Raw genomic sequence first — 13,054 nt, 5'->3', positions numbered from 1 at the left:
TGCGCAAGATATTAGTACAGGTTCCAAGGGTTTGCCAGTTGCGATAGAAACCAAAGATGTTGCGACAATCTTGCCAACTGGCTGAATTTATGTCTTGTCCAGGACAAATGCAAATTGAATGCCGCTACAGTCTAAGGATTAAAAGAGCTCTTGGCGAAGTAGGAGTTGATGGGCTGGGCTTGCTGGTGGGAGAGAAAGCCTGGCACAGCTGCATTTTCCAGCAACGCCACCCCCAGGGGGCGGATTACGCAGCTCGCCACACCCCAGGGAATGAACCTCACAACCTGTGGGGCAAATATTTCCTACTTTTGGAAAACATGATCTGCCTCACACTAAGTGGTGGGGAAATGTGCACCTTAAGGAAAAGGTCTGATGTGACAATCAAGTTCCACCCTGGGATTCATCGAGGACTGGGAAATAACTTCTTTGGACTGAGGTTAATGCACACAGAATTTATGGAAAAAAATTGCATGTCTCTTTTTGATTTTAAGATTGATGAGGATGAAGGTTGCGACTGTTGATGGCCAGTGGAATAAACAGTTCTTTTATTTTGGTGGTTTAAACCTTCAGACAAGGAAACTGCTCAATTAGGTCACATTTGCTGTTTTGCTTGGGCGTCTGAATGAACAGTGCTGGCCCTGTCCACAGAGAATGAGAGCACAGAGAATTCAGGGCTTTGTATCAGTGATTGTCTTCAATGGTAAAACAGCTGTGCAAAACTCTGCACCGTCAAAAGCTATCTTATTTTATAAATACAAGAGATATGGTGAGAGGGAGAGAAAAAAGCACGAGACACAAATCCAGAGAGAATGGCATATACAGAGCAAGGTAGGGGGATCCTGAGTGCAAGGAGACCTTTTCGTCAGCTGTCAGCTATAGGTAGGTCAGAGCGAAGTCATGTTGAGACCAGATTTGAAAATAAAGGGAAGGTGAATGTGTGTTCTCGGTATGAGGAGGTGACGGTGCGTATCCAAATTGTTAAGACATTATATATGCTTTACATGCAGATGGCAAACTGCTGAAAGTAAATGTGCAGTGGCATGTCTTTGAAAAGGAATTGAATTCTTGTAAATGTTCTTGTGCTGATGTTTTTTTTCCGCTGTGTCCTGTGACAATCGTTGATGATCCTCCATAAAATGGTAATCTGCTGACGTGAATGGGTTACTGTTTGGCCATGAGGATCGCACAACCAAACTCAGTCCTCCCATGCATTTTCAGTAGGAGTCAGGGAATGCTTGTCTTGTGTGTTGCCTTTGTCTGTCACATACATGCTTGTGCATTCTCATATCTTCCATCTGTCATCTATACCTTTCTTTTGTGTGCGCCTCACTCTCCCTTTCCTCTTGGTTTCTCTACCCTTCGATTTTGGTGTCTTGTCCCTTTTTTTCTCGAACTGACTGTTTTCTTTCTCTGTGTCTCACGGCAATGCTCGAATTGTATAAAACAGCATCTCGACCACAACTGGAGTACTTCACACAATGCTGATAACCATGCCTCAGGAAGGTGATTGCACTGGAGTATAGAGGATCTTGATGAGAGTGTTGTCAGGAATGCAGAATTTTAGTTACAAAGGTTGGAGTTGTTTTCTTTAAAACCAAGAAAGCTGAGGGAAGATTTAATTGAGATGCAAAATTATGGACCTCGGAAGTGGATAGGAAGGAACTATCTCTCTTAGATGCCACTAACCAGGGATAATAAAGAAGTTAGCAGAACGATTACAGAGTTGAGAGAAAGATTCTGGTGGGAATTCTTTTTACCCTGATTGCTAGTAGGAATCGCATTTAAAAAATACTTTGATGTGCACTTGATGTGACATAACCTACACACTATGGACCAAGAGCAGCAAAGTAGGTTCCACTGGATGTTTCTTCATTGGCTGCTACAAACAATACACCGAATGGGCTTCTGCCTTGTGAATTTCTATAATAGGGTGGCATGGTAGCACAGTGGTTAGCACTGTTGCTTCACAGCGCCAGGGACCCAGGTTCGATTCCCAGCTTGGGTCACTGTCTGTGCGGAGTCTGCACATTCTCCCTGTGTCTGCGTAGATTTCCTCCGGGTGCTCCAGTTTCCTCCCACAAGTCCCGAAAGATGTGCTGTTATGTGAATTGGACATTCTGAATTTTCCTCCCTGTACCCGTACAGGCGCTGGAGTGTGACGACTAGGGAATTTTCACAGTAACTTCATGAAATGAAATGAAAATCGCTTATTGTCACAAGTAGGCTTCAAATGAAGTTACTGTGAAAAGCCCCTAGTCGCCACATTCCTGCACCTTTTCGCGGATGCCGTTATGGGAATTGAACCGTGCTGCTGACCTGCCCTGGTCTGCTTTCAAAGCCAGCGACTTAGCCCTGTGCTAAACAGCCTTCATTGGTGTTAATGTAAGCCAACTTGTGACAATAATAAAGATTATTATGAATTCTCTCCTGTCTTTCTGCTGTGTGTCCGTCTCTTATCGCCGCTTCTCTCTCCGTGTCTCTGTATTTTGTGTCTGCCTCTATCCTCCTGTCTCCCTCTCCTATATTTATGTCTGTCTCTCTCCTGTGTGTGTCCCTCGCTCTCTCCTCTGTGCCTATCCTGTGTATGTCTCCCTCTCTCTTGTGTTCATCCTGTTCTGTGTCCCGTTCTCTCTTCTCACTAGTTTTCACTCTGGCTTTTTGTTATTATTGCTCTTAAGTCAACTAGTCTTGCTGTTCCTTGTTGACTGATCCCACCGTCACTGCAACTTCCTTACCAGAATAGATTCTGGGATTTTTCTTGCATTTTGTGTGTTTGTAACCTTTGTTTTTAATTAGAAACGTGGTGGTGGCGGGGGGGGGGGGGGGGGAGAGAGATGGTATCTTTATTTGGCTGGTCTGGTTCCCACATGACATTCTGGGTGAACCCCATTTCTTGATCAGGATTTAGTTGGACTCCTGTCCCAGCCTCAGCACTGGGTTCTGAGGCCAGCCAATCTCGCGACTGCTCTGCTGAATTTAGCTATTTCAGCACGATTGAAAAATTAAACATAATATTGTGTATATTCTGTCTGGGAATGTGACACTAGTTGACTGAAGTTTGTGGACTAGACTGTATCTACCAAAGTGTTTATCTGCCACGGAACTCCTCAAGAGGATCTGTATAAAGTGTGCAATGGGCTGAAAAGCAACTCACGTGAGTAAATGGCGTATTGTGCTTAAAAACCTTTCAACAATGTCAACATTTTCAGCTCAGAGTGGTAATACTACACATCTGTTGGTGTCTTCACATCTAACCTAAAGGATAGGAGCATCTGAGTGTGGAATTAATGACGATATTTATCTTTCTTGTGTCTATTTAATACATAGCTGTGTTTCCCTGCCTCCAGTTGGTTTATTGCTGTCTGCTTATTTTAATAGCTTTGTTTCACGTGAAAAGCACTTTGATAACCTGTTCCAACCAGGAGGCAGCTCCTCCATCAATGTGAGGAGCTGCCTCCTGTGAGCTACACGTTTGTATATTGCAGCACCATGCCATCGTGAACCTTGTACTTGCTTCTCTCTGCCTTAACTGGGCCTTTGGCAAGCAGACCAGAAGAAAATTCCTAGCTGTATTTTAGGCCTTTTGGTAACTGCTGCTTTCGCAAAAAAATTATCTAGATTTATCTATCCAACAAAGTATTTCAGATCTAGGGCATCACGGTGGTGCAGTGGGTTAGCCCTGCTGCCAGAAAATCATTTGTCATAGCTTTGGAAAAATGCCTACAAACTATAGTTCATGTCAGTGGCAGGGGAGAGAACACTTTTAATTTACTTACTGTCAGCATTGAATGCCCCAGTTCAGGAGTGGCAGGGTTTGGCGCAGAGTGAAGCTCCCTCTGCACATCTCTGACGAGTGTATTCGCCCTAACTTCAGAACAGCGCCCCTGTGTTATCTGTCCTCATTTCCCCCCCCCCCCCCACGTTAGCCGTTTTGTCATTGCTTCATGAGTGTTCTGCTGTTGGGGCCAGGTTGTTGGGATAGCGACTTCCAGTCTCTTCACATGGAACTCCAGCTGTTACATGGATAGTCTTATCGATGTAGGCTGTATTTGAACCATGGACCCAGGGGAGGGATTCGGCTGTGGGCTGGGGACCCATTCATCTCAACATTGATGAATAAACATTTAAGGATTATGCCAAAATGTTAACTGGCTTTTTGGGCCAGTCCTGTTTGTAGATGAACACCTAAATATGCTTTAATGCTCATTCAGGTTCTGCTCCATGCATTGCTCTGCATACACACAGGCACAGACTTTTTAAAGAAGCTTTATTTCAAAACACCAATAAGTACACAGCATGGTAGTGAGAGGGAAAGGTGATTTGCAGCACTAATATTGGCTGGTGACATAGTGAACGGGTATTGGTAAGTCAATAAGCTAGTTGTTTCTCCACAACATAGCAAAGTGTTCTGTAGTCTGCTGGTGTGGACTAATGATCAGGATTTTATTCAAGCAAGGCACTTGGCTGATGGAAGAGACTTTCATAGAATAGAATCCCTGCAGTGCAGAAAGGCCATTCGGCCCATTGAGTCTGCTCCAACCCTCCGAAAGAGCACCCTATCCTCCGAAAGAGCACCCTACCCAGACCCACCCACTCTCTCTATTCCCTCCATTCCTGTAACCCCACCTAACCGTTGGGACACTTGAGGGACACTTGATGGCCACTCCACCTAACCTGCATATCTTTGAACTGTGGGAGGAAACCCACAAAGACATGGGGAGAAAGTGCAAACTCCACACAGTCAACCAAGGTTGGCACTTGTGAGACAGCAGTACTAACCCGGGTCCCTGGCACTGTGAGACAGCAGTGTTAACCCAGGTCCCTGGCACTGTGAGACAGCAGTGTTAACCCAGGTCCCTGGCACTGTGAGACAGCAATGTTAACCCGGGTTCCTGCCACTGTGAGACAGCAGTGTTAACACGGGTCCCTGGCACTGTGAGACAGCAGTGTTAACCCAGGTCCCTGGCACTGTGAGACAGCAATGTTAACCCGGGTTCCTGGCACTGTGAGACAGCAGTGTTACCACGGGACCCTGGCAATGTGAGGCAGCAGTGCTAACCCGGGTCCCTGGCACTGTGAGACAGCAGTGTTAACCTGGGTCCCTGGCACTGTGAGACAGCAGTGCTAACCCGGGTCCCTGGCACAGTGAGACAGCAGTGCTAACCCGGGTCCCTGGCGCTGTGAGACAGCAGTGTTAACCCGGGTCCCTGGCAATGTGAGGCAGCAGTGCTAACACGGGTCCCTGGCGCTGTGAGGCAGCAGTGCTAACCGCTGTGCCACTACTAATTGAAGAAAGGAAGGAAATATAGTAATAACCACTCACAATTTGGAGGAGAAATTTGGTTGGGGTTAAAGGTGGGTGTCAAGAGGCAGGAGGTAACAGATTCACTACATTTGGAATTTAATCACTTGGATTACAGTGAACTTTTCTGATTATGTACCTTCCTAAACTTCAATAAAGACAACTGGATAAAATATAACCATGTAAAAATATTTATACTGTACAGGTTCATCACTTACAAGTACACGGAGGTGTTAAAACATGTCATTCGTTGGTCAGCTTCAAGCCACTTTAAACAGATAGCACATTTGTACAAAAGTACAGCACAAAAGGAGTGCACTACTGAATACTGCCCATTGCAGCGTCAGTGAGTCAAAAAACAATACTCTCTATTCATTATAAATAAATAAAATTAATTTACAATCAAACATTCCTTCAATTTTTAAAGATCGTTTGACTCTGTAGTTGTTGTAATCGGGACCACGGTGTGGAGTTTAATATATTATCGCTTGAAGCAGCAAGCAGTCTGGTACCTTGCAGTCTTCGGTTAGCAGCAGTCGGATGCAAAACATTGTTTCCGGGAGGCAGATGTAAGCATTTTTTGCTCATGCATAGAAAATGAGTTCGGGGATCTGTCCTCCTTGTACCCCTGTGCCATTGGTGCTGTCAGAGGAACACTGGAACTGAAATGTCACTTTCCCACACTGCACTTCCGTCATGCCCTCCTGACCAAAGTAGCTCAGCTCATTGCCGTCCAAGATGGCACTGGCAGTGTAAAATGTGTCCTGCTCCACCTGCACCGGGTGTTCAAACCAGACTGAGAATGTGGTGCTGGAGCCATCTGATATGAACTTGGTAAAGTTCTGGGCCAAGACCACTCCCTGCCGCTTCAGTTCAATCTTGACACTGTACTCTGCCTTGCCGCAGCTCGAGCCATACAGCCCAAGCCCGCCGATGAAGATGCGTTTATCCACTGCGAATTGGATACTGTCACACCGGCCCCGGTACCTCCACTGGTTGCTGCGGTAGGCGGAAGACTGGAAGCGGTGACACCGCTGAGATGCCAGGCCCTTTCTCTGGGTGGTGGGGAATTCCAACTGGGGCTTCTTCAGCGCGGTGTACCACAGGAATATGTCATGGGTCTGCTCCAGGGTCAGCAGGTCACACTGCGCAGCCCCATTGGCAAACTCCTCCAGTGTCATGGTCGGAATGCGAACGATGTAGAGGGCCTTGCCCAGCACGCTCCTCTTGTTCCGGGCAGTGGGAGGGAGGCCTTGCCGTTTGCATTCAGCCTCCGCCCAATTCAGTATGGCCTCAAACACCACAACCTCTTTGGTGTTGAGCGTCTCCCGCGACAGGATGATCTCCAAAGTCTGTAGATCGATCTCGCAGAAGCCCTCGGACTTGAGGGCCAGCTCTGCCTGGGCATCGATCACCTCCCAGCACCGCTGGGTGAGTTCAGGCTCCTCAAACAGCCGACTCTGGGACAGCAGGACGCAAGCATTCTTTGCCTCCAGGCTGGTTTCCAGGAAGTTAACGCAAGCCTTTGCCAGATAAGGGACAATGTACTTCTTGGCAGCGTACAGAGAAGCCAGTACTGTATCTGCTTCCAAATCAATCTCGTCACTGTACAAATACCTGTTGGAAAGGCAATAGAAACTTGTTGAAGTTGCCACCAACGATTAAGTCCATTTAAACATCCCATGCAGAAAAAAAAACATTTAAATCCCATACAAAAATCAGGTTCATTTTAAAATCCGAGGCACAAAAATAAAACAATTAAAGCCACCTGAAAATCTCACCCACAGAAATTCCAGGCGCTATCCAAAAATTATTCTAGTTTTGCTTTAGTGATTAATGAAATGATATCCGCTCTCTAGCTCCCCACACTGCACCCCTCCCTCCCAGGCCACACACACAAAAATCCCCTTACTTCAGCAGAATGAGGAAAGCTGCGGGTTCCACATCTGGAATAGGAATGTCGGATTTCTCCTCGGCGAGTTCTCCATAAAACATGGCATAGAAAACGGAGCTGCCGACTGCCAGTATGTACTGCAAGGGAACAAGACCAGTTCAAAACAAACAAAAGATCAGACAGAGCGCGGCGCGCACACACAGCAACGCCTCTCCATGCAGGACCTTACATGCAACAAAAAAAATCAGCCCTTTATAATTAGAAAAAAAACAATAATCACAGTTGCCAAGGGTTTGATTGCAGGAATCGCTCCCAGTCACGCAACCTTTCAGTCACACCGTACTTAAAATACTGTCCCTGCACTGCTTGCAATTTTCTTAATTTACACACGCCAATCATTTACAAGGATCTTAAAATATTCCCAAGAGTTGAGAAAAGTCCCCTGATTATTTACACACCTTATGAGCTGGAACTCTCTGTGTAGATCCCGGGGAACCCACGATAAAATGTACATCTGCCATCAGTTCGTTGTTGTACATCATAGCATTCCTGGAGGGAGGCAAGCAACAAAACTTTTAAACTTTTGCAAAAGTTGCTGTCCTTTTCTGTGGCAAACGCTGCAAAATGGAAACCCTGGAGTTGGAGGAGGTGGACTTGGCGGGCTTACCTTTCCCGGAGAGTGGGGTAGAAGGACTGCCAGTTAGTGTTGTGGATGTGGTTGTTGTTGAGGTTTTGGTGCTGGCCGGGGCGGTGCAGGAGGCCGCGCTTGGAGCTGCTCACCGTGCTGGGACTGCTGCTGTCGCTGGGCTGCAAGCTGCCGCTGTGTTTGGAGGGATACAACTCTGCAGCCATCTTCTTGCCAAGCGAAAGCGTCACGATCTCATAGCAAGCTGGTAGCTTGCTGCCCTCCTTCTTCACCGCCTTGGACTTTTTCAGAGTTTCTGAAAAGCAATCAAGGGGGGGGGGGGGAGACACAAGTCAGACAGCAATTAAACCCGACCCTCTCTCCCAGCTCACACAAACAAAACCAAACTTCTCCCTCCGATTTACTGACCCTGGATGTATTTCACGAGCAACATAAATATCCTGGATTGCTTTAGTTTGATTTTCCACCAGTGGATGCGAGCCAGCTTTGCAGACAAAAGTTTCTCCCCCCCTCCCTTCCTCTCGATCAGATCCACAAAAAAGAAAACTGCGATTGTTTTTTGTTGTTTCCTCCTCCCTCTCCACGTCCCCCGACTCCAATCCCAGAGATAAAAATAGTCCAGTAAATATCCGGGCAGAGCAAAGCACAAACAAAAAAAACAATAATTCTTGGCGATACTGTTGCGCTTTGCGTTCCTTCTTTGTCAGAATGGCAACACTGAAGAGGTTCAATTCCGATCTCGCCCTCCCTGCACACACACACAGACTAACTCCAAATCTCCCTGTAAATCCACAAACTATCAAATACTGCTGCTGCCCTCTTTTACCAACAGCAGGTGTTCACGTGATGCCAACCTAACCCAAACATCAGGCTCCAATAATACAGGAGTAAGGAGGGGAGGAATCAGGAGGGAGAGGAGGAGGAGGGAGAAATCTCAGCCAGCTCAGCAAACGATTGATTGGAATATTTAAACTGGAAAGGCAAAAAGGGGGCTGGCACACACACTGTCAATCTGCAGTCAACCCACCCACAGCATACATTATGTACTTAGTCCACATCAATATTGCATGTTTATGTCCTCATTCTGGCGCTCCTCTTATAATCTATCGACTGCTTCAGGGAAAAACCTCCCTTCCCTTCTCTCCCCCCCCCCCCCCCAAAAAAAAAGTTGTCTCCAATGCAAGTTGACTGGGTGAATCGCAGTTTTGTTTTAGAATCGCACCGATCATGCCCATTCTCCTCCACGCCTTAACCGTGCCTGCGAACCCACCGTCCTTTTGTTTGGGAAATGTTGACCCGTTGCTGAGTAATTGCGAACGCCGGAAGGGGAGACAGACCCACTCTCACACACTCCGCTCTCTCTCCGCCCGGCTGCATTCACAGGCCACAATGGCACAGCAGCATTGCTGCTCCGCACGCCATTGAGGCCGGCCACAAAGCTTTGTCCTGCACTCTACCTGGGCTGCTGCTCGGCCGGGGAGGCGAGGGACGGCGCTGAAAGTTTGCCTTCTGCAGCAGGAAGCCATGATCCGAGCTGCCGACTCCTCCTAGCCCATCACCACCCCCGCCTTTCCCGGCACACCACCGACTCAGGAATTAGCAATGAGAGAGGCGCTGGGGGGCTGGGCTTCCTCACAAACCATCTGCTTCCTCCAAACCTCAGCCAGCAGAGGGACTCCGAGCTCCCAAATAAACCAGGGTGCCTGATAAAATGTCAGATGCGCGCTCCTCTGCAGGGTGTAGCGTTTAAAGGGCACTTGTTATATAGGAAAGCATCAGAGCTTTGTTTATCAAACAATGGACATCAGGCAAAGGCACACAAGGCGAAATGTACCGGTGTGGGCTTGCAGCTAGTCTGGCTCTGTGGTCAACATTATTCCCAATTTAACCCTTGGATTTGGAGTTTGTTTATTGTCACGTGTACCGAGGTACAGTGAAAAGTATTTTTCTGCGAGCCGCTCAACAGATCATTAAGTACATGAAATGAAAAGGAAATAAAAGAAAATATATAATAGGGCTACACAATGTAACTACATAAGCACTGGCATTGGATGAAGCATACATGGGTGTAGTGTTAATGAGGTCAGTCCATGAGAGGGTCGTTTAATAGTCTGGTAACAGGGGGGAAGAAGCTGTTTTTGAGTCTGTTCGTGTGTTATCAGACTTTTGTATCTCCCGCCCGATGAAAGAAGTTGGAAGAGTGAGTAAGCCGGGTGGGAGGGGTCTTTGATTATGCAGCCTGCTTTCCCCAGGCAGCGGGAGGTGTAGATGGGAGGCAGTTTTGTGTGATGGTCGAGTGATGGACAGGGCGGCGTTCACGACTCTCTGAAGTTTCTTGCGGTCCTGGGCCGAGCAGTTGCCATACCAGGCTGTGATGCAGCCCGATAGGATGCTTTCTATGGTGCATCTGTAAAAGTTGGTAAGAGTCAATGTGGACATGCCGAATTTCCTTAGTTTCCTGAGGAAGTATAGGCGCTGTTGTGCTTTCTTGGTGGTAGCGTCGACGTGGGTGGACCAGGACAGATTTTTGGAGATGTGTACCCCTAGGATTTGAAACTGCTAACCATCTCCACCTCGGCCCCGTTGATGCTGACAGGGGTGTGTATAGTACTTTGCTTTCTGAAGTCAGTGATCAGCTCTTCAGAAAAAACTTGCAGTGCCACAATTAAAACCTTCCAGTTTTGGGTTTTAAACACTTGCAGGTGAGAGGAGTAACAAAGGACCGAGGGCAATGTGAAACATGGAAGAAAAAATAATTTTCACTGTATACTAATAGATGTGACAATAATAAATCAAATCAAATCAAAAACATGGCCTTCAATCTAAAAGAATGAATTAAAGTAGGAGGTCTCTGTACTGAACTTTCTTTTGTGATATATATATATATATTTATTGTCAGAAGTAGGCTGACATTAACACTGCAATGAAGTTACTGTGAAAAGTCCCTAGTTGCCACATTCTGGCGCCTGTTCGGGTAAACTGAGGGAGAATTCAGAATGTCCAAATTACCAAACAGCAAGTTTTTCAGTACTTGTGGGAGGAAACCGGAGCACCCGGAGGAAACCCACGCAGACACAGGGAGAACATGCAGACTCCGCACAGACAGTGACCCAAGCCGGGAATCGAACCTGGGACCCTGGCGCTGTGAAGCAACAGTGCTACCGTGCGTCTCGTTCAGGGGTGGCTTAGAGCAAGTGTGTCCAGATTCGGGAGGAGAATTCAAGCTTTGGCTGGAAGTTGGACTTGGGCTTTATAGCAAACTGAGGCTTGAAAGGAAACTGGCAAAAATTGTTTCTTGGCTAGAGCTTCATTAATTAAAAAAAATAAAAATTTAGTGTACCCAATTCTTTTTTTTTCAATTAAGGGGCAATTTAGCATTGCCAATCCACCTAGCCTGCACCTATTTGGGTTGTGGGGGCGAAACCCACGCAAACACGGAGAGAATGTGCAAACTCCACATGGACAGTGACCCAGAGCCGGGATCAAACCTGGGACCTCGGCACCGTGAGGCAACAGGGCTAACCCACTGCGCCACCCTGCTGCCCTAGAGCTTCATTAATATAGAATGGAAGTTTAATTGAAGATGAGAGAAAGGCGGATGTCAGACGTATTGGTAAATGAAGAGCCGTGATTGAATTAATCAAAGTGAAGAACAGGTTGGTACAGATCATTCAGCTGAAAGACCAAATTAACTTCCTCAAAGAATTGAAAGACAGATTTTCGATACTTTCTTGAGGGATGTGGAAGCTTTCAGGATATGATTCAGCCCCTGCACCGAGGGAGGACTGATGATGTGTAATCTGCAAGACGGTGATGAACATCGAATGAAATAATCAAGTCATAGAACATGCGATGATGAGCAGAGTTAGTCATTGATGCAAAGAAAGAGCAGATGGGTGAAAACCGAGACCTGGGGAAGATATAACTCGGAGAGAATGAGACATCAACAGTTAATTTGTGTTCTGAACTTATCTGGCAATGCTGACAATCTCCTTTGAAGCCTGGACATATCAGTCCAGAGTTATTGTTTGATTTGTGCTGTTTGAGTTTTGTGAATGGAGATTGTCCATAGTCTCATTGATGGCTAAATCCTGAATCAGAATACTCAAGATTGGTTAGTATCAGAAACTTTTTTTAAAATTTAGAGTACCCAAATCATTTTTTCCAATTAAGGGGCAATTTAGCGTGTTCAATCCACCTACCCTGCACATCTTTGGGTTGTGGGGGAGAATGTGCAAACTCCACACGGACAGTGACCCAGAGACGGGATCAAACCTGGGACCTCGGCGCCGTGAGGCAGCAGTGCTGACCCACTGCGCCACCGTGCTGCCCAGCAGTTGTAATTAGCTCTGTTGTGGATATCCCAAATATTTGAAGATCACAGAGATGAAAAGCCCCTCATACCCCTCCCCCAGCAGTGGGCCAGCAGCTCCGCTGTCCTTGAGCTGCATGCCAGAAAATGGAAATGGCTACTCACCTCCTCACGTCCCCTCAGCAATGTCCGAACACTTGCCATGGGCGCCTGATTCAGCAGCCTGACCCAGTCAATGAAGCCCCGCCCAAATTCAAACCGCCCCAGTATCTCCCACAGATTTCCACCCGGTCAAATGCCTTCTCTGCGTCCATTGCAACCACTACCTCTACGTCCCTACCCTCTGGGGGCATCATGATAACATTCAACAGCCTTCTAACATTGGCCGCCAACTGCCTCCCCTTAACAAATCCCGTCTGGTCCTCCCCAATCACACCCGGAACGCGGTCTTCAATCCTTGAGGACAAGATCTTAGCCAACAATTTATCGTCTACATTTAGCAGGGAGATCGGTCTGTAGGACCCGCATAAGGACTTCAGGATCAATGAGATAGTGGCCTGTGACATCGTCGGGGGCAGCCCCCCTCTCTCCCCTGCCTCATTAAATGTCCTCATCAGCAGCGACCCCAGTATCCCAGAGAACTTGTTGTAAAACTCCACGGGGTACCCATCCGGTCCCGTGGCTTTACCGACTGCATGGCCTTCAGCCCATCTGCTATCTCTTCCAACCCGATTGGGGCCCTCAGCCCTTCTACCAAGTCTTCGTCAACCTTCGGGAACTTCAGCCTCCCTAAGAATTGCCTCATCTCCTCCGGCCCAGCTGGGGGTTCTGACTCGTGCAGCCTGCTGTAGAATTCCTTGAACGCCTTATTCCCTGACCCCAGCTGAATCTCCGACCAGG

At 47.2% G+C, this 13,054-nt stretch overlaps 2 protein-coding genes across 4 annotated transcripts in view; one reads left to right on the top strand and one right to left on the bottom strand.

Annotated features, from left to right (window-relative positions):
* brf1b (BRF1 general transcription factor IIIB subunit b) overlaps nucleotides 1–13,054 on the top strand; it is a 516,534-nt gene that overhangs the window by 210,871 nt on the left and 292,609 nt on the right. The window lies entirely within an intron of this gene.
* Nucleotides 5,478–9,469, bottom strand: btbd6b (BTB (POZ) domain containing 6b). Of its 3 annotated transcripts, none has more exons than XM_072494249.1 (5): nucleotides 9,300–9,469; nucleotides 7,864–8,137; nucleotides 7,655–7,745; nucleotides 7,215–7,333; nucleotides 5,478–6,919 (listed from the first exon to the last, which is right to left on the bottom strand). In XM_072494249.1, exons 2-5 carry the CDS (start codon nucleotides 8,046–8,048, stop codon nucleotides 5,887–5,889), a joined length of 1,428 nt encoding a protein of 475 aa, XP_072350350.1. In that variant the 5' UTR covers nucleotides 8,049–8,137; nucleotides 9,300–9,469; the 3' UTR covers nucleotides 5,478–5,886. The 3 variants fall into 3 exon arrangements, with proteins under 3 accessions (XP_072350350.1, XP_072350349.1, XP_072350351.1); XM_072494248.1 differs by lacking the exon at nucleotides 9,300–9,469 and adding an exon at nucleotides 8,251–8,777; XM_072494250.1 differs by lacking the exon at nucleotides 9,300–9,469 and having other exon boundaries at nucleotides 7,977–8,137.

The sequence above is a fragment of the Scyliorhinus torazame genome, chromosome 2 (genome assembly GCF_047496885.1).
Source record: "Scyliorhinus torazame isolate Kashiwa2021f chromosome 2, sScyTor2.1, whole genome shotgun sequence".
In the NCBI taxonomy this organism is placed as follows: Eukaryota; Metazoa; Chordata; class Chondrichthyes; order Carcharhiniformes; family Scyliorhinidae; genus Scyliorhinus; species Scyliorhinus torazame.
Note: the sequence above shows the minus strand (reverse complement) of the source record. Positions and strands in the feature narration are given on the sequence as shown.

Excerpts from the sequence above, each read along its gene's own strand:
- btbd6b (XM_072494248.1), bottom strand. The coding sequence starts at position 8,275 with ATGTTGCTCGTGAAATACATCCAGG. Across the intron at positions 7,334-7,654 it reads AGAGAGTTCCAGCTCATAAG|TACATACTGGCAGTCGGCAG; the intron begins GTGTGTAAATAA and ends GTTCCCTTGCAG. Across the intron at positions 6,920-7,214 it reads GCTTTCCTCATTCTGCTGAA|GTATTTGTACAGTGACGAGA; the intron begins GTAAGGGGATTT and ends CCTTTCCAACAG.